The sequence below is a fragment of the Buteo buteo genome, chromosome 8, assembly GCF_964188355.1.
Source record: "Buteo buteo chromosome 8, bButBut1.hap1.1, whole genome shotgun sequence".
Taxonomy (NCBI): domain Eukaryota; kingdom Metazoa; phylum Chordata; class Aves; order Accipitriformes; family Accipitridae; genus Buteo; species Buteo buteo.
This window is the reverse complement of record NC_134178.1, coordinates 23,318,221-23,340,018: the sequence shown is the minus strand read 5'-3', so window position 1 is coordinate 23,340,018 and position 21,798 is coordinate 23,318,221. Positions and strand designations below refer to the sequence as shown.

The following is a 21,798-nucleotide window of genomic DNA, read 5'->3' as shown; positions in this document are numbered from 1 at the left end:
TCTTATGCTATTGGCATAATGACTAAGGAAGCTGGACCATAAGGTTTAAGAAGGTCAGCAGAATCCCATATATGTCCCAGGAGCTACAGCTATGTTTCGGGCAGATGACAATTACTGCTAGCATGAAGTAGGGAAAAACATACAATGCATTTGAAATTTACTGGTTGCCAAAATATAATTTTTTTTATTCTTAGTTGTCCAGAAAACCTTTTTCCACCAAAGTATTTCCACAAAAATGTAAAGTTTACGCACTACAGTAAAAAAAAAAAAAATAAAAAAAATAGTTAGATTTTTAGGAATGTGTCTTTGACACCCAGAGTGCATGAATGAAAGAAGTGATACACAGTGATTAATTAATGGTAAACATTAGTCATGAGAAATTTTCGACCAGTCTTGAAAAATCTCACATTTGTTTGCACTGCGAGATTTCTCCAAATTACTTTTGATACCTCTCCTCTCTTCTACTTGAACTATAATTCATTTTCCTTTCTCCTCATCAGATCCATGTTCTTCTCCAAATACATTGTTGGTAAGGAATAAGAAAGTCATTGAGCACTCAACAACTGCTTAATTCAAATGTCATATATTTTAGAATTCTGCAAAGGGAGAGGTATCTTATGCTTTTTCTTTGCAGTCCCTGGGAAGTTTCAGAAGTTGGAGTATTTGAAAATGACAATTTGTCTAGTTCAAATTGCCACTTCTGATAAGAAATTGAAATTGGTTTCAGGAAAATGAGAAAGATTTTGGACACTGAAAAGACTCAATGTGAGGGTGCCTAACTGAATTTTTATTTTATTTTAAGGCTTAGATTGATTCAGCCAATGTTTGGATTAAATGGGTTTTTGGAAACAGTTCTCACAGTCCTTTGATGTGAGGTAATTTGTTATGAAGTAATAGACAATCTATGGCAAAATAACTCTTTGGAAAAATGTACGTCATGTTAAGGTAGGTGATGGCTATCTTGTTCAGATCTTCTTTAGCAATGAAAAACCCATTCAAGTCCTCTTTGCCGAAGAAGAAGCTGGAGTGAATTTTATTCTATGCATTTTGAAGGAAGAATATGTTTGCAACAAAACAGCTAATTGCACTAACATGAAGAGTGAATCTGTGCCTTCAGACATATATATATATGTATACATATATATGCCATATATATGAAAAAAATATATATGAATGCATGTAAAAGATGTTGAAATCAATAAGAACTGTCAGCACACATCCAAGGATATATCTGATCTCTAGCAGTGCTCTTTAAAACAAAGGAAGATGATGTTGTACTGAGCTTAAAAGCCCACTTTTAACCCTTCCACCAGTGCTTCACAATAGATTGTCAGAACAGCATTTTATCAGAAACAGCAATTTAATATCTGTGCTAGGCCCAATGCGATTTTAACATCAGTTTTACATTTAAATTATAGTTTAGTGAATGCTGTTTCCATATTTCGTGAAATGAAGCCATATACTGTACACTTATATTTTAAAAAGAACCATTTTACCAGAGGACTAAGCAATAGCAGTTGTTGGTCTCCTTGTAGGAACATGCACATCCACTATGAGCAACGGATGCTGCTTTTGCAGCTGTGCCATCCCTTCACCCTACGGCAATGCCTCCACAAGATGGAGTCCAGGCAGGCTGGAGAGTGCCACGTGCTGCAGTTTGGCATCATACCCACAAGACTATCTGGGAATTTCCATCAAGACGACTCATTCTCTACCTTACTCTGCAGAATTTATACTGACTGCTGTGAAACTCAAATTAATTACACACAAAGTGATAGAATTTGGATATACAAAATGAATACAGAAGAAAAGCATGTAATGAGTTTTCATTTAATTCTGAGGCCATTATAAGGACCCATAGTTTTAAGCACAGAGGAACTTCCTACCTTTTCCAGAGATCTTCACCAGTTTCCATACACCATCTCAGAAAAGAGATTGGTTTTTTTGACTTTGTTTTTTTTTGGCCCTGACAAACTCAACAAGATACTGCTGTGTAAATTGGCCTGGCCTGCATGCAGCTGCAGTAGTTTATGCTAGCTGAGTTTTTGTGGGTGTTTTCCTAGGTGATTCCTACCAAATATGCATGCATTCCTTCTCTTTTTATGAAGGAAACCTTACTGCACTTTGCTTCATCAGAGCCATCTTCACACTGAGGTACGTTGTCACAAAGGTTATGCAATGGTATACAATCCCCGCTACCACACTGATGTTCATCAATTGCACAAGCTCCTGAAGGAAAACATGAAAGCAAAATTAATCTGTAATTACAAGGAATATTGATGTTCACTAGAGATCATACAGTTCGCCTGAATTAATAATTGAGTGGACTGTATGCAGAACCTTTCCTTTCCTTTCCTTTCCTTTCCTTTCCTTTCCTTTCCTTTCCTTTCCTCTCCTTTCCTCTCCTTTCCTCTCCTTTCCTCTCCTTTCCTCTCCTTTCCTCTCCTTTCCTCTCCTTTCCTCTCCTTTCCTCTCCTTTCCTCTCCTTTCCTCTCCTTTCCTCTCCTTTCCTCTCCTTTCTCCTCTCCTTTCTCCTTTCCTTTCTCCTTTCCCCTTTCTCCTTTCCCCTTTCTCCTCTCCTTTCCCCTTTCTCCTCTCCTTTCCCCTTTCTCCTCTCCTTTCCCCTTTCTCCTCTCCTTTCCATCCCATTTTCAAAATACAGATTATTTTCAGAATAGGAGCTAATTAAAAATAAAATCTATGGAATTATACCTTGCAGTTTCTGCTATAGTTAGCATTGCTCAGTTACTAGTGTTCTTCGGTGTCAAAAGTGACTAATGATTTCAAGTTTCAGATGTTCAGCACTTTCACAAAAGTTTAGAGACCTTAATGTCAAGTCAAACATACAAGTAAAGAGGCACTGAAAGCCAAGAGTCTCCTTTTGAAACCTGTCTGGGAGGAAAGGTAGCAGAGACAAAAGTAACAGAAATGAATGAGGAAAGCATTTACAAAAGTAGGATTAAGCTACTTCAGTATCAGTTATGTAACAAAAGCAGATCAGATAGAGAGTAAATATAAAGTGATAATTCTTTCTATGGCCAAAGTGTATTTTTAATAGCACCATTTAATATATTTACAGGAAATATACAGTCATAAACTTAAATTCTATTGAAAAATTGTTTTTTTCTTTATTTTACCTTTCTGGACTTACTGACTGAAACATTTAATTATCTAGAAGTCCTATTTAAGTTAATTGTTTTTACTTCTGAATTTTTAATATTTGTATGAAATGATTCATTCATCAGTCAGTATGGCCTGTTGTACAGTATGAAAGCTAAAGAATATGGTTTGTAAAGGCCTGAACCAGATTTTCACACATTCAGTGGCCACAACTGATGCCAGATTTTCCATAGAACTTAGGTCTCACTTAGGTTTTTTATTATATTGCATACTGCTCCAAAGTATTTATTTTCAAATTATGCTTCCTTTGCAAAAACTCAGTATTTCATGGAAAAATAAAATACAAAGAAAAAACTGCTTTTCTTGTAAAATTAATTTATTTACTGACAATGCTTTTATTTTTGGGCCTGCATGCTGATGATATTAGCTCTATCCTTTGCCTGCACAGATAATGAATAAGCATAATTCTTTTGCAAAAGGAACCTTTTTAATATATTTAACCACAACTGGCAATGGCCACTTTGAGAACTCTGCCTTGCTAAGCTTAATTTTTATTTTACAACAAAATACAGGCAAAGTTGGCTCAGCAAAGATGCTGAACCAGCTAAAAAAAAGGCATAGTGTTGGCCTGAACAAATGTGATAGAGAAGGCAGAACAAGAAACAGCAAAATGGTGATGTGTCCATATAAACCTACCTCTCAATCTTGCATGACAGGACTAAATGGAGTTGATTTTACAAAGGTAATCAATGGTTAAGATTCTTTTAAAGATTAAGAAAATTAATGTTTTTATTACTGTTAATCTATAAAATAGCTGCAGCTAGCTAAACATGCTGGGAGACACTTGCCTTTTATGATATTTGAAGTAAGAAAAAGAGCATAGATTCTTGTTGAATTTCTGTTCATGTAAATGAATGGTACTTCACATATCTCTGAATATATACTGCTTTTTCTTTCTCTTTTTTTTCTGCTGTCAGACTTTCACAGAAGTAATACAAAGCCTCTAATTAATTCTATCAAGTATTTGTCCTGGTAAACATATTGCTGTTCCATGTACTTTAGCATTTGGCTCCATATTGCATATTTTTGGAGAGCTGATTGCTGAATTACGTATGAGTGACAAGTCTAATTACAGTCCCCAACAAACCCAGGAGTCTTTTAGAAGGGGACTGTCTGGGACCAGAAACACCACTGTCCAGATATTTAAAAGACTAACTCTTCCCAGATCCTTCACTCAGTAAGGACCAAATTTTTAAAGATGCAAGAAGGACCGTATTGCAATTATTAATCAGAGTTACTATATACATTTTTCTCTTCTAGTGGATGTGATCGATAATAAATATTTTACAAATGCATTTAAACACTCATTAATGACACCCTCAAATGAGTCACAAAGTGATGTTCTTTTCTGGGGCTTGTATAGGGAATAGTTCATATTTGCCCTCTTAACATTTGAATAGTCTTTGGTCAAAATACTGAGTCAGTTTTTCACATAATATCACGCAGAGTTGCAGATGATACAGACATTGGTCCAATTACACTAAAACAACAAAAATGTCACTTTTCATGCTAGAAAACATAAAGTACAGATGGGTAACTGCTAGGCTTTTTCTCTTCAAATTTTTCATATTTCTGTTGATCAAGGGCTGAGATTCATCTTCCACTCTCCACTTTTTCTCAAATGTATTTGACCAGTCGTATAACCTCTTAAATACAAGGGTTCATAAGCTTACCTAGATGGTATCCAGTTGTAAAGTTTGCAAGAAATCCTTTCTTTGTTGCAGACTTGTCTGTAAGGAGGATTACTGTCATCTGGTTTGTTGTAGAGAAGACATCTGGCAATGGGCCTTGTCCTGTATAGACAGCTATTCTCCAGGAGAACATGAATAAATTTAAGCTATTTTGTTCTTATGTGTTTCAAAATGTTTTGGGTTCAAAAGCAAATACTGCTACCAGATGAATACAGTTATTCCCCCAAACCTAACTGCTGTCAGACTGCAATGATCAAGGCGCAATCCCACATTTGACAGATCAGTATAGAAAAATAAGGTTTGACTAAGAGATTATGCTTCTGTTTGTCTACGTACATGAGCAGTCTTATTGATTGGAAGTTAATTTAGTTTGGATTGCATAGAAATTTGAGCGTGTGCAAACATTTAGGAAATGTGATGTCACATACAGTATGCTTTCTCAAGCATGCTTTCCTCCTAATTTCTGAGACCCCAAAATGTGAAGAAATGTAGAATGAAATTAGAGTGAATTAATTTCCTTTATATTATATCCATCAGTTTGCTCCAGCTGTCTGATTACATTCATTTTTGTATCCAATGCTGTTACTTGCCCAAAAGTAAGGAACTTGGTCCTCTGCCATCTCTGACTTCAACTACATCATGAACATTTTCCAGATCAAAAACCTGAAAATGAAGTTGAATGTTTTTTCCCTTTTCAGCATTTAAGTACCACACGCCTAGAAAATAATAACACACACACAGAAAAAAATCACGTTTTTAGTTGTTACATTTACTGTCTTTTTCATGTTGAAGGTTTCTGGGGAAAAAAAAGAATTTCTTCTAAACTATTAAGAATCATCCAAGAGACTTAGAAGTCTATATCTTATCTTTAAAAGCACTTTATGCTGTCAAGATTCAAAATTCAATTGACTCTCATTCTCTAAAAAACTTTTGAAAACTGGATTTAGGCTCCAAAGAAATACACATGTGCATTTTTTACCATTCATGACAACAGTGAGTTTCCCTGAATTAGCAAAGCTAATTCTTGTGTAACTGAAAATGTGACAAATAGTCTTGTCACTTAAGTCTTATTTGACAGTAAGATAATTTCTATTATCAGTCACAGAGGCCTGTCTTTGAAGTTAGATATCTTTTTAGAGAAGTATTTGCTTCTGTTTACCCTATGCTTTATGAAATTTAATCTATGTAAGTGTGGATACTATGGAAAACTTATAAAGAAAGTAAAAAAAAACCCAACCATTTTTTAATCTGTTCATAGAATGAAAAGTATTTTCTCACTAGTATGAATCTCATCTGGGAGCTTGTGAAATTAATATCTGGAAATGAGAGCCATATCTCAAGTGGGACAGAAGCACAAAATTACAACTCATGATTAGCATCCCAACACAATTCTCCAGTTAAAGGTGAAGTAATAAATAATTAAAAATTCATTAAGAAGCAATGACAGAGTTCTCTTCCTTGCTTCATCCATCAACAGCACATAGTGGACCATGTTGAAACATTTTCACTTTTACCAGCTGTAGCTTAATCTAAATCAAGTAACATCAGTAGAATAATGATGTCTTTTCACTAATGTGTAAGAAATATTCGATAAAGAGAGGATCCCCTGCAAAATGCATACACACATTCTTTTCCCCTAGAAAAGGTTAACCATTTAACAGAAGAGATGATGATATTAACCTGGTAAATACATTGAGGTGTAATGGTAAAATGGGGACTTTCAGCACCTTATCTGTTGTTGCATTGACATAAAGATATTTGACATAATAGGCATGATGGAATTGGCTGGTCTGAACCCATTCCAAGGTATGATGCTTATCTTTGTCACTTTTTAATCAACTGGCACATGATTCCTTTGCTTCTGCTAAGTGCCATATAAACTTCAGTTAAAAGATCCCACTGTATATGGCTTAGATCTTTTTTGCTTGAAAGCATCTGACTTGGGAAAGCAGATTTAGTATCGCTAATTTTATATGGCTGAATTTTTCCTGAAGACTTGGAAAAGAATGACTTACAAAAGGCTTGATTAGGGTAATTGTTCGGAAAGTTTTCAGAGCTGAATGTACTGGATGGCTCCCAGAGTTCAACTGGCCCTCCACAGTCAGCTGAAAAAGAAAATATTTCAAAAAGCTAATTAACTTATTGTCTTACTTTTACAATCCATTGTAACAAAGATAATTTTGAAAAAGTAATTTATGAAGAGGATATTCAAGCTAAATTCATCACTGTAAGAGTTCAGTTACAGTGCCATTGGTATAGAGCTTGAACAATGAGTTGTGAGAAACCAACACTCCAGTGATGACACAGAGCATTGAGGAAACAAGGTGTGTAAGAAATTCACTTTTCTTATTAGTTACAGTGTCTAAGTCAGACCTGGTGGCACATACAATTGATGCCCTAGTGTTACCTACAGCTATAGTTCATATACTGCTGTTTGTGAAGTGTTAGTCCTCAGGTGCACAACTGTATTCATGATGCTCCTATGAGAAGTCTTCCCCATGTAGTTAGGGGAAGGACAAGTCTGTGCTTCATTTGGTGATTATTGGTCTGCACAGAAAATATGAAGAAAAGAATGTGATACGGTCAACTGTATAATTTACATTAATATAAAAGCTAGAAAATGTCAAAGAAAGAGAGGAAAGCCCCCCACACACACCCGGTGTAACCTATTTATGCACTTAGCTTGTATGTCTCGCTTATTATCTGGTTGATCTTCTTGCAACATTAGCAGAGATACTCAAGTATAAAGCCCATTTTGTCATCTAGCAAATAAACTTTATAATAAAAAACCTCTTATACTGTTATTTTGGTTTCATCAGGACCCTAAAAACTTTTACAGTTAAACCTTGTGAATGGTAAAAGTAGCCATTTGCTTTTTCCTTGAAACAACTGCTCCAATAAGAAAGGTCTTTATCATAATCATGTATATGCACTTATATCTAAAAATGAATAAAATTTATTTAAAAGCAAATATTGTAGATATGTATATATACACATACATGCACTCACACAGATATAGCTAACTGTACTTTATATATTCAATATTCTCTTTCAATATATAGTTTAGTAGTGGTTTATATCCAAAATATGTCTGCTTCATATTCCAAAACATTACTTCATATTAAGAAATATTATTTGTTTTCATTTCAGCTGTACCATCAGAATGAACTTTGGTGTTTTCCCACTTCTGTTGTTTGCAATTATTCAAAAATAAACAGTACTTCTCCACCTACTTCAGGAAATAGAAGTTAAGGCAGAAGAAATCTACCTTTTTTATTTTGTTTTGTTTTTGTTTTATTCTTCAAATTAAAATGGATTTTTTTTAACTTTCAGACTTTGGCTAAACTTTAACACTGTCCCCCCACCTCCTGGCTCAAATTTTGCGTTTCATTATGTTTGCCACTATTGCATACTCTGAGGCACTTGGCTGGAGACTGCATAATCTACAAGTCCTACTGAGTTTGCCTATTGAATCCCACTGGTAGGAAGCTCCACTAAATACAAGAAAGATTTGAACTTTCTCACTACAGCCATCTTATAGAACTTTCTATTTCACCAAATCACTCCTAGCAATAAAAGCCAAACTGATCTGATCTGGTGTTGACTGTGTAAGGCACATTAGTAATGATCTTTCTCTTGCATGGAGGAATGAGTAATTGATTTTACTCATGTCTGGAAAAAATGTTTTAAAAATTTCCAATGAACTTTAAACACAAATTTATATGGAGTTATTGGTATAGCTGTCACTTGTTAGAGAACCAAATAACAACCAGCACCAATAATCTTGGTCTTTCATTGAGCATAAGATATGATTTTCTCAACACTATAGGAAATTATATATGACCTATTCATAAAAAAATTCCTCTGTGCTTTGGCCAAAACTTTAATTTATATTGACATGCATATCTTAAGTGTGGAATCTACACTACAATTTCCACACTGTTGTTTGTGTTAAAAGACAGGTTATAAATTAATATGAAGATGAAAGCAATCTTTGTTTTAGATGAAAGTGTAAGATGACAGTGTTGTGCAAAAGACAAAAGCAAATCCAGCTTCCCTATCCCACCACCATTTTTTTTTTTTTACTTTCCAGTGAGCTTTTCTGGCACTGTGAATGATCCCAGTGCCTCTTACTGAAGCTCTAAGTCTAGCAAAAGAAATTGGCTCCGCTCAGATTCTTTCATCTCTCGTTTATAGACATGACATTTGTAGTGAAACCATTAGTGTTAGTAAGCTTGCACCACATCCATCAAAGTAATTTCATACTTCTCTGAAGATGATTGATAACATTCACTTTTTTTCAGCAGGTTACAGATAGCATATACACAGCATGCCTCAACAAAGTTATGCAAAAAAGTTAGTTTTTCCACAGCGACAACTTAGGCTGTTCTTTTGTATCATATTGAATGACAGTATGGATCCTCTCTAATCTGTTTCATAAGGAGTTATATGTCATATGGTCACTTGCTTTTTTTGAATATTAAAACTTCATCACCATATTTTGGGTAGAGATCTATAGAGTAAATGACATTTCTTTGGTGTTTTGACAGCACCACTCAGCTACTATGTACCACAGGGTTGTTCTACCACTATCATTAGACTGATGCTAACTTGTGAGGTGTGTTGACCCACAGCACCTGAAAGAAAGCTGGAGATGGCAGACATCAGCACCTCTCCACAGTATTACTTTAATGAAAACTGCAGTCAAATTCCAAAACTCACTTTGGTAAATTATGACTGAAATTACTAGTGTTATTAAAATTTAATTTTGCTGACAGAGACATCTTGTTGAACTTTACTTCCTTGTGTCTCAGGATGGAGCTCTCAAACTGAATTTTGCTCTTATTTTCAGGTTTTGTTTTCTTACCTGTCCTGATGCAGTAGATTTAGTGGTGATAGTTTTGATAGAATGACAATATTAGTGCACAGTGCTTGCACACAGGCAAACAGGTTTGATTATTTTATTTTTAGACTATTTTTATTTACTATATGCTGTCAAGAGAGCAACTAGCTCTGCTTTGTAAGTGACAGTAAATCTGATAGGAGGCAGTGCTGGAACATCCTCACTGTTTGTTTTAATGATTTGAAGCCATCTGTGAATAGGTCTTTTGTAGAAATCTCTTTCTTTCCAAAAGGTTCACGCCTCTTTCACAATAAATTACAAAGCCCTATTAGATTTTTTAATGATTTTTTCCACAAGATCTATTCATATCTGTACCAGTTTTTGCTTTGAATGTGTGTGGACCTGGTTAACATCATATGCAATCTTTCTTCATTATTTTATATACATTTTCCAGATTTATAATAATGGCTACAGGTATTTTTTCATATTTTTCTCAGTGAGACTCTTCTAACTAGCTCTGTGAAACTGGAATGTTTTGAGGAAACTTAAATCTCTGTGCTTTCCCCTAAACAGCTCTATAATATTATGGGTGTGGATCAAGCTGTACAACTTGTCTGGAGGAGTGCATATGCACTATAGGTAGTGATGTTTCATGCTTCATTAACTTCTACTTGACTTGCAGAAGACGGCAAAAACGTACAAACAAAATGAACCCTTCTCCAGTTTTCCACTGAACTTGTGATTGAGAAGAGGTGCCAAGAAGATAGTGAGATGAAATGAGATGAGGCACCATCAAGCAGGAAAAAAGCCCCATTCATTATTACTAGAGCAAGTACTTATTCATCACTCCTGCCTTATCACAAGCAGTAGAGTTAGCAAAGGCAAAATTGAAGAAATCAGGTTTAGGTCTTGATACATTCCATAATTTATGCAAATATTGAAACCTCTCATTAGATCAGGGAGTGAAAAGGGTCCTTTGATTGGTTTTTTTGGTCCACTCATTTCCTCTAAAACCAGAAGAACTGCTAACTGTTCTTCTGTCTTTTCTGTTTCCCTATTTATTTTTCAAATCAAATATTGCATTCTTTTTCCTTTTTAATGTAATCAGATATAGTAGGAATAACAATACAGCCAAATGCATATTGGAAAGAACTTATTCATTGTGAGCCTTGTTTCAGATAATACCTCCATTTTGGATATTAGACACTTACATAGATCCTGCTCCATTCTTAAACCTTTCTGACACTATTATAGATTCATTCCCCTAAATATCTGAGTTGACAGTGAGCATGTGTTCTCAGAGCTTGGCGAATTTTACCACTGAGACTTCTAGTGATATTATTATGTGATTTTGCTTATTCTCTTATTCCCTTGCTACATTGCTTGTAGTTTCAAATATAGAGGTTATAATCTTCCTTCTTTTTCTTCTTCCTTCCCCTTCACTGGCTTTCTGGAAACTTTACTAGTTAAAGCTTTTAGAGACAAATTCTGAATTCTTTAATTATTCTCTGCTATTCAAATTTTGGAAGATACTGTACTGGTAGCTTAAGCTGTGAATTTACCAGTTCTGTTGCTATCAAAGGGTCATGGGCAGGGAAACTGATCCCTAGTACGTCATCCTGAAGATAATTTTATGATGCTGAGGAGAGATTTTTAGAGAACCGAAGGCTGAAAATTCTGAATCGCTCATACACAAATACAGTAATAGCAAATGGCAATCAACTGTAATTTAGTGTTTACTTACTAGGAACTGAAGGGACAGTAGTAGCAGTTGGAATCACAGTTGGCTCTACATAAATACTTTCATTACACTTTCCCTTTGTCAGGCCAATATCATCCAAGGCAATATCACTGGGACCATGCTTTTTAAAGGCATCAAAAATAACCTGAAGTTCATGAAAAAAAGTTAGGATTTTATAATTTAATGAAACATTTTTCAACTTTCTATGCTGAACCATTCTGTGTTCTTTCTTGAGTGCTCTTATTTCCACTGTAATCTACACTGTTGCTACACTTAGAGGAGGGCATCAGGGATGAGACAGGATTCCTCACAAAGCAAAATGGCACTATGCAAACTGAGTGAATCATTCTATGCAGGAACTTCTTCGTATAAGTGATGAACATTATTCAAAATTATTCAATAAATTCACTTTTTATATATAAAACCACATAATTTTTGAAACACCAATTCTGTATCACTCATCTCATCAGTCCAAACTTTTCCTGATTTAATGCCATATCCCCATGAAAAATTGAAATTAATCTTATTTGTTTGTTATTGTGCTTTAATATCCATATATTTAAAGTAATCCTGCTACCAAGGAATTTGTGCTGGTGAAATACTGCTAGGTATAGCACTCTTCTTGAGATCATAAAACACATATCTGCTGGAAATCTGATGCAGATAGGTCACAGATGCAATTACTTCCTCAGATGGTAAACACATTTTTCTGGCAGTCCTTTTGCATCAATCAAAACCACTATAGCAGGACAAGCCATCCCAAATACCTATAAGAAGAAATTGTTTTCAATAGAGAGTTGCTGAAAGAATTGCCTAGCATAAGTTTCCTCCTTTTGTTTACAGGTAAGTCACGTTGGTTGTGAACCGTGTGATGCCAAATACATTTCCATCTGAAACACACTTTCAGTTAATTATTCTGTAATTAGTGAAAATACTGCTTCAGAATCTGAAGCTATTTAATTTAAATATTTTCATGACTAAGTGCTTCATATCACACTCACTGTCAAGATTTTAAACTCCATATCAGATTTTGATAGGCTTTGAACACCCTTCTTTTGTGGAAAGCTCTCTTTTGTGATAACGTTGATTGTCCCATGACAATGTTAAGGTTTTCTGTTTTCTACAATAATAATACTTTATATTCCAGAGTAGGGAAGCAGGAGGAATGACAATTCAAATGGTGAGTCCAGTCTTCTGCATGCTAACATTTATTTGATGGCATGCATTAGTAAATAGTACTCGATATTATCTTTGGAGCTGTGGATCATTGCTTTCATTTAGCAGAAAACTCTGATATCAGTTTAACTAAAATAAATTTTTAAAAGAACTAGCTCTTTTAGAAACCTTAAAATCAGATGTTTCGTTTAAAGTTACTTGTCCATAATTCCAGTTGTTTCCATAGTTTCCTTCTTTCTCGAAAACGATCTTTTCCAAACCACGCTCATTCCTTATGCTAACTCTTAAACGGTAAACATTAGTACTGTACATGAAATACCTAGAGGGGGAAGAGTAATTTTGGTATTATTAGAACAAAGTGAAATTTCATGAAAAAATATAAAGCTTTTTATTTTATAAAGAGTTTTATGGAATTAGGACTAATGCACAGTGAGCATGAAAATAAAATGAATTGTATGTTTAGATTACACCTGGAAGTTTTCCTTGGTATTTTGCTATATTTTCTGCAAAGGCCTAGTTAAGCTTCATGACAAAAAACATTTCAGAGATTCTTAATATCATTTCTGTATAGAAATGAATATTGGATGCAGGGTGAAAAAGAAAATACATTAAAGCTAACTGCAAGAATCAAAACTATAAGGGAGTCAAAATTTCAGGCCTAGAGTTGAGACTGATCATGGAAAACAGAACAGAAGCAGGCTTGTATTGCTGGCACACTGACTTTGATTAATATTATATATGAAACAAAGCTATTTGGTTTTATTCTTAAACAAAGTATATGTTTAGAAATTATGTAAGAATACCAAAAGCTTAGACAAGTTGAATCTGAAGAGACCAGAGGCAAACTCAGAATCCGGACTCTCTCTTCTCTGAGTCCAAGTCCTGTGGGTGTTGAAATATAAAATCCTGCAAGATAATGAGCACACTTTAGTCAGTACAGAATTACTGATTTATTTTTTTTTTAAATGAGAGCTTTTACATTAAGAATAGTATCAATAATATAAAGCACAGATAGTGTTGCATGACTTGGAAGATTCCTGACACAACAAATGTGAATTATTATTCCAAGTTATATTCATCAGTCAATGACATATTAAAATCAGCTTTTAAGCTTGTCAGACACTCCTCAGAACTAGACATGAAATGGGAAACTAGTCCTTTTGAAGTCAGTGGGAGATTTGCCTTTTATTTAGTGAAGGCAGTGATTCACCTGAGGGATTTCTACTTAGTTTATAAAAATGTCTTCCTGTTTGACATCATTGTTTGTGATTTTGCAGAACAATTTCCTGACATTCTTATAATTTTTATCCACATAATAATGGGAAATATGGGTTGTATGTTGAGGGGGGTGAGAGAATGACTACATTAATATGTTACAGTAAGGTGAAGCATTATAAACAAGAAAAAATACATTATTTGGGGAAACTGGGTTTTTAGCTCTTCCTGAGTTAATTCCTTGTAGCTGGGAATTTTGACTTCTTGCTGCCATATAGAAATATAATGTGAGGCCAGGCTACAGAAGCATTGTGATTTGTCACAAGAAAAGCAAAATTAGGCAGAATTAAAAGTCCTACAATAAAATTCTTGCTTTATTGAAATCATGGCAGTAATCCTAGATTTTATTCTATCATCTAATACATATATATGCAAATATTATATTCATAGAATCTACAAATAAATATAATTACATAATTTAAATTATATATACTATATTCTGTGATTTATACTTCTAGATAAGCTAGCTTTTTCATGTAGGAGGTTAAAGTACCTGAAAATTAGTCTGAAATCTGAATCAGGCCTTTCATTTCCAGTGTTGACTTAGGAAGCATGCATTAAAATGTACATGGTGTCCAACTTTAAGAAAATAAGTATAGAATTCTCTTTCAGAAAAGGACTTTGTATAGTCAAAGTGACAATTCTCTGTTTCATCAGTTCTCTGAGCATTCAGAATGAATTGTTGAGTACGTATTAAGTCTTTTTCTTTTCAAGAGCAGCAAAACAAATATACACCGTCTCACTGAATGTATGTAATAGCCAGATATTAATGATGCAGCTCACATTTTTGCTTCACATGCAGGTTGTAGAAATTTTGAATATTCAATATAATAGCAACATTACATATAGCAACATTACAGATGTCAGCTTAGATCTAGCACAGTGAAACAGAGAGCACCTAAAATAAATTAGCATTTTCAAGAGAGATAAAAATCATTGTCAAGTAACAAATATGTTCTTTCATCTGATTTGTATTCTAGGAGTCAAGTGGGAAGATAAAACAGTGTTCTGAAGATTGCTTAGAAAATGTTCATTTACTCAGAAAGAGGTGAATAATTTCTATCCAATAACATGCTGAATAATATTTTTCTTTTCCTGGAAGTAACTTCTTCTAGAATAATTTGCAATTTTTCCAGTCATTTGTCACTGAATAAGTTCTGTATAAGTCTTGCACAGAATACATATAACCATTGCAAAATCCAAGTTATGTTAAGTAGTTTTAGCTGGACTGATGAATCAGCTGAGAAAGAGATTGGTTTTCCTGTTGAAGCAGAAAAAAACCTTTGGAGTCTAATTCTGGGATAACCATTCATGATACACATTCAAAATCTGATTTCTATCAGTATTGTATCTTTAATTAAAACCCACATTTGATATGATCACTCTTCCAATTAAGTTGTTTTGCTATGGCAGTTGCTGGAGTGTTTGTGTGTTTTGCACGTGTTGAAAATTAGTGTGTTTGGTGTACGATTCTAACTGGGGACACAGGTGCCCTATGTACCCTGCAGGTCAACTTTATGTTAAATCAAAATTATTGTGTGACAACCATGAGGATGTCACCAGTAGATGGGGATGAAATTGAAGTGATTTCCCTAAAACGTAACCATACTTGTTTTTTCTTCCTTAAGGTAAATGTGCAGTTATTTGACCTATAACACTGTTGCATAATAGAAATTAATTTCGCAGATAAGGCACTTTGGAATATTAATAGCATTGAAACTTTTCAGTACCTCACACTTTAATCACTTTATATATTCCTTTATTTCTTCTTTTAGTTTTGGTATATTTCCACAAGATGGGAATTAGTAGCATAAAACGTTTTATATGGTAGTCCTGTCTCATTTTTATGGCAGAATAAAATTACATCCCAATAATACCACTATGAAGAATCCATTGTACAGTGGTATAACATAAGCTAAATCAAGATTTTCCTTTAATCTGCAAGCAACTTGTATTTGATCTTACCTGACATGTTGCCAAACGTATGATCAAAATCAGGACCACTCATAAAGGGAAAGGTAGGACCCTGAAGTCTCTCCCAGTCTGAATCATCATCTAAATCTTGTATCCAGTAACAAAAGCCATCTTCAAAAGTGCAATTGACTTTCTCATAATCTGTGAATAAGAACCTCTAGTAAATAAAAATGACAGAGACGTTAAGTATTTTCTCAGAATTACATACGAATGAGTGAAGATGTAAATTTTTAAGTATGTTTGAAAACTGGAGCTCACAGTGACTCACTTTATTCTTCTATGCAATGCAACATAATTACTCAAATAAACATGTTATTTGTACTTGTTAACAAAACACCACAGCTGAAGGTGGCCCTACATGCTCTGTCACTCATTCACCAACCTTCTTTTCTGATCCTTCACCAGTAATGTGGGGGAGTGAGAGAGGATCCCTTGCATAGCAAACACTAAGGGCTAACCCTGCTCTTTTCGTCTTTTCTTTGCCAAGGCCTGGAATGCTCCAGCTGAAAGGGCTCACTACCAGAGCTGAATGCTCAGAAGATAAGTGCTGTGCTCCATGCACCAGGGATGCCCTTTTCCTTGTCCTTCTTTGCTCCTTCTTTGCTCACATACATTTGCTGCAACATCCTCATCACTTTTCTCCTCATCTCAGTGTCTTTTCATGGTGCCTTGATGTGCAGGTTAGCTCTCAGCAAGGGCTTCCACATGACAAGGGTTTGTTGGCACTCTGGATGCCTCCTGCAGCATGTCCCTTCCCAGTCACATCCCCTATTCACATCCTGCTTAAAATTTAGCAGCTGAAGAAGCCTTCACTTGTCCAATCTGCAACTAAATTTTTTTCCCAACTACTAAAGAACAGCAATGCATGAGTCATATTGCTACATTTTGTTGTCACCATAGATTTACTGCATCTAGACTTCTTCCAATGCCTATTTACCGAGCAGATATTTTCCTGAATGTTAGTTCTACCATTTGGGACTAGTACTTGTGGCAATGAGAATAATGATTAGTGTCAGTGATTCAACAGTGTTCACTAGTGAACAAACTTGCTGAGAGGAATCTGATGGAGATGTGGCTAGAGTTTTACTCTTATTTAAACAGATTAACTTTGTAACGCATCACCCTACTGCTAGATACAAGCCTGTAAACCTGTGGACAGTCTCACTGAAATCAATGATTGGATCTTTAAAATAGTATAAAGTTTCTCAAAGTGGATCTAGTTAGTGGACTGAGGCCAGAAAATACTGCTTCCTTTTTCATCTCCATTTTGTCAAACTGAAAATACAGTTTCACCAACTGTTGTGGTTTAACCCCAGCCAGGAACTAAACACCACACAGCCGCTCACTCACTCCCCTCCCACCCAGTGGGATGGGGGAAAAATTGGGAAAAGAAGTAAAACTTGTGGGTTGAGATAAGAATGGTTTAATAGAACAGAAACAAAGAAACTAATAATAATAATGATAACACTAATAAAATGACAACAATAACAATAAAAGGATTGGAATATACAAATGATGCACAGTGCAATTGCTCACCACCGACCAATTGATGCCCAGTTAGTCCCTGAGCGGTGATCCCCCCGCCCCCCCTCCCCCCAGTTTATACACTAGATTTGACATCACATGGTATGGAATACCCCGTTGGCCAGTTTGGGTCAGCTGCCCTGGCTGTGTCCCCTCCCAACTTCTTGTGCCCCTCCAGCTTTCTCTCTGGCTGGGCATGAGAAGCTGAAAAATCCTTGACTTTAGACTAAACATTACTTAGCAACAACTGAAAACACCAGTGTGTTATCAACATTCTTCTCATACCTAACTCAAAAACATAGCACTATACCAGCTACTAGGAAGACAATTAACTCTATCCCAGCTGAAACCAGGACACCACACTTTCGGGGTAACAAACAAACACACACACAAAAACCCCCACTTACTGTTTAGTTCATTTGCATCAAATGTAGTGTACGTTGCATTAAAGCCATTGTGATTTTCGGAATAATCTGATATAAACTGTGCTGTAGCCTCATGAGAAAAAATGTAAACTGTCTCAGGTTTAGGCCCTGACAGAGAAGCTGAAAACAAATGAAGAATAATATAGTCAGAGAGAAAAAAATCCCATGCACATTAAAATCCACAGTGCTGTCACAAAAATACAGTGGATTAGCTTTTTGAGTCTTAAAGAATGCTTTCCTTCTTGTATTGTGATCCTACCTACAGTAGCTTCAAAACCCTGAAGTCATTAAGCTGTTTGGCTGCCATATAAGTATTCTGCATATCCCATCTCTCATATCCATCAGTATGGATATCAGCTAGTGGAGAAATGTCTCTTATAGTACATATATTCAACACTATAATCTTCATATTCATGCTTATTGTGCTATAAATGTTCTCAAAATTTACAGATATGCACTGTAAAAATCTAGAATCACAGTATTGATTACATATTTTTGTTATATATACTTACTCTTACAGTTTAATTAGCACATACACTTACAGATATTCAAAGAGTAAGGAAACTACGATTGCAATGCTCCAAGAAACGACTGGACAGGGTGCTAGATAATCTCATCTAGGCTGCCTTTCCATGAAAAGGAACAGATGATCTTTCAACGTCCCTTCCAACCTAGGCAGTTCTATGATTGTATGGTACAATGTATCTAAATTTTTACTTTAAATTCTAAATTAATTGAAATTCTTTCATATAAATTCCATATATGTGAAATGAAAGGATTGATACAAGTCATGATACAGTAAAACAGTTGCTTCTCCATCTAAAGCTGATATGATGTCCGACAACAAGAGTTAGACTAGTGACCATATACAAGATAATGAAAAATCGAGAATTCTTCACTGTTCTGTGACAGTTTTTGTCTCTGCTCTTTCTCTTCTGAAGTCCTTGCCCAATTTTGCACAGATAGAGAGACTTTGCTTTTCTGAGGAGGAGCTATTTACCTACTTGTAATACTATATATTTGAAACTGTGCCAAATTATTAAGGAAAGACAATGGGCATCATCTTTCACACTTTTAATTATATGTGCATTATTTTCCTTTCTCCTTCTCAGGTTCTTTTGCTTAAGTGGAGAGTCTTAATCTGGAAATCTCTTGTAGTCTTTCTTTCCTCTACATTTGGTATTTCTAATACCTGAAAATCTACTCAAACTGAAAAATTTTAGGTAATCCACTGAAGGACAGTCTTTAACATTGTCTTTATGTTTTTGTAGTATCACTGGTCATCCCCACAGCAGTCCTTATAGCCATACAAGTTAACAGTTGCTGCAGACAATATTATTGAAGCAATGTCTCACATCTAAATTGAAATTCCAAAGGGGGGTCAAATTCAAAGCAGAACTGAAAGGGTAGAATTTCTCCATTCCTTATTTTATGAGTCTTTTCCTATTTCTCATTCCCATTCTCTCCCTGCTTTCAAAAATAAGGATAAATAGTAATATATCTTTCTGACTTATCTCTATATGTTTATCTTCAAGTATATGTATTACACCTTTGATGGAATTCAGCTGTATAGGCTGAGTCTTGTGAAAAATGGGCAAAATCTCAGTTTTCCAGAATAGAATATAGAGACAGAGATAGGTATCATCACTATTTCAAGGTCTGAGGAAAGCAATGCCATGCTTGTAATGAATTTCAGGGAGTATCACAGTACTTCTCGCAACAGTTTCAGTTTAGATGCTTTCATTTTATGTTACTCTGTGATGTTACAGGATATTCTGACAACATATTTTCAGTGAAACATAGACCCCACAAGACCATAGCTCTGATTAAGTTATCCAGATTGTTCAAATAAGATCTTAAAAAAAAATAATAGATATTTCTTAATATATTAGGGAAGCATTTATGTGGTCACTTTATAAGAATAGGTATGTTTATCAAGATCAATTGTCTAACAAGGTAAATTTACACAGATGCATTCTTCCACTTAAACATACACATGCAATTTTTTTCACTTCAGAACACTTATTTTGCCACTTAAATTTTATTAATGGAAAAGTAATATTAGCTGAAAAATAACCATACCTCTTAAAATCTTGTTTTGTCCTATGCCTTCAAAAATATTTAAATTGTCTGCATATTGTTGTGTATCAAAAGAAGTGAAGTTCAGTTTAATGAATAAACCTTGAGGCACTCTAAGATAACAAGAGAAAAATAAACTTCAAAACTGGAAGTCATATTTTAATAATCTTTTTCTGACTGTAGTAAATTCATTGTGTGCTTGAATGATGTTAAATTCAGAAACAATGTGAAATTACATTAATCAAGATTATTAATCAAGATGAACTATTTGGCTAATTTCTAGTTTGTAAAATTACCAAAGGAATAGGGCATAACCTTTCTTAACAGTACAAGTACTCCTTTACTCACTGGAGTTAAGTATATTTTAGGAACTGAATCTTCTAAACTGCCGAATGTGATATTCAGCTGAACAGGTTTTTTTCCCTTTTTTTTTTTCTCTGCATCTCATTAATTTACAGTTACCTTTTAATACATGTTACTAATAGATAACATCTCACTGCTCAGGTATAATTCCTAAAGTCAGAGGAATGGTATCATGGTATCAATATGAATAACAAGATTTCAAAATCTGACTCTTGAAAGTCCAAAATAATGTCTCGTATGATAAAAACAGGATTTGCATGAAGATTTGAGTATCTCAAACCCACTGTTTGGGAACATGTTATCAAACCTAACCATCACCCAGTACGTTTAAGAACAAAAGTCACTTTAAAGTGTAAAACATGCTGGGTTTTACTTTGCTGCAGTTATGTTCTTTCAGTAATCTATATTTGAGTAGTTCTCCCATTGCCTTTCCACTAAACATATACAGTAGTCCAATTTCTAAAACTCTACTATCACAATCAGCTTAGCTTCCTATACCACTATTTGTTGTTTTCTGGAATTGAGAGGCCCGATGAAGATAGCTTTTCAACAGCAATCTGCTGGTGCTTATCAGTACCAATTAGTAGAGAAGCATGGAATAAATATTTGAATATTTGCATTTGCTTTTTTGGGGGGGTTATATATTTCTCCATAGGAAAAAAAAATCCTTGGTTTGAAAAGAGTAAAATATGTAGTTAAAAGGTAATCTTTCAGGAAGCTAATCTCTCAGAGAAATATTAAGCATACTGCTCTTACTTTTAAAAGGAAAGGAAATCACATCTTCATTTGGGAAAGAGTTAAATGGAGTGAAAATGTAAAAGCTTTTCCTAAAGGTAATGGGGAAATCTTTCTAGACAAAGAAAGGCAGAAGAGAAATCAAATCTTGGATGTGTTGTAGGGTGACTTTTAACACATTTTTATAGGGATAATAAAAATAATAGGACAAAATGTCTCTCATCGGTTACTGGAAAACCCTAAAGCTTTCCTCAAAGAAACAGTTGTGTTCAAAAGGGAGATAAAATTTGAGTACCACATTGAATTTTTCAGACCTTTACTGTCAGTGTTGCCAGATTTTTTTAAAGCTGATGAGTGGAAGATAAAACCATATGGTTGTTTCTGTCATTGATCAATCTGTAATTACACAGATCTGCAACACCTGTACTATATTACCCGCAATTACTCATGATTATTTCCAAAATTAAGCTTTTGTTAGCTACATACCTGGTATAGATATCTACCTAATGCAATGCCTCTTGCAGCTATAGCAGCGTTTGAAGCAAAATTAACAGCTTAGAAGGAAGTAGTGCACTTGAGACATGATTATTTATTGTGCTCAAATTCTGCAACACCATGAACTTAGCAACAAGTCAGGCTTATATTCTGAAGGATACAATCTTGTGCTTCTCCTGTGACACACCTATATTTTAAAACCAGTTGTAGCCAGTAATTATTGGTGAATAGTATTGCTGAAGATGAGAAGGAACAAATGTACTAAACAGAAGGAAAACCATGACTTTTTCCTGAAGT

General features: G+C 34.7%; 1 protein-coding gene across 1 annotated transcript in view; it reads right to left on the bottom strand.

The window, feature by feature from the left end:
* TMPRSS15 (transmembrane serine protease 15) overlaps positions 1-21,798 on the bottom strand; it is a 58,423-nt gene that overhangs the window by 17,738 nt on the left and 18,887 nt on the right. Inside the window, exons 10-19 of the mRNA XM_075033909.1 lie at positions 19,912-20,021; positions 17,812-17,949; positions 15,872-16,021; positions 13,435-13,537; positions 12,800-12,950; positions 11,459-11,600; positions 6,887-6,976; positions 5,462-5,587; positions 4,854-4,985; positions 2,119-2,229 (exon numbers count right to left, since the gene is read on the bottom strand). Of these exons, the coding sequence (XP_074890010.1) occupies positions 2,119-2,229; positions 4,854-4,985; positions 5,462-5,587; positions 6,887-6,976; positions 11,459-11,600; positions 12,800-12,950; positions 13,435-13,537; positions 15,872-16,021; positions 17,812-17,949; positions 19,912-20,021 (1,253 nt within the window). The remainder of the gene's footprint in view (positions 1-2,118; positions 2,230-4,853; positions 4,986-5,461; positions 5,588-6,886; positions 6,977-11,458; positions 11,601-12,799; positions 12,951-13,434; positions 13,538-15,871; positions 16,022-17,811; positions 17,950-19,911; positions 20,022-21,798) is intronic.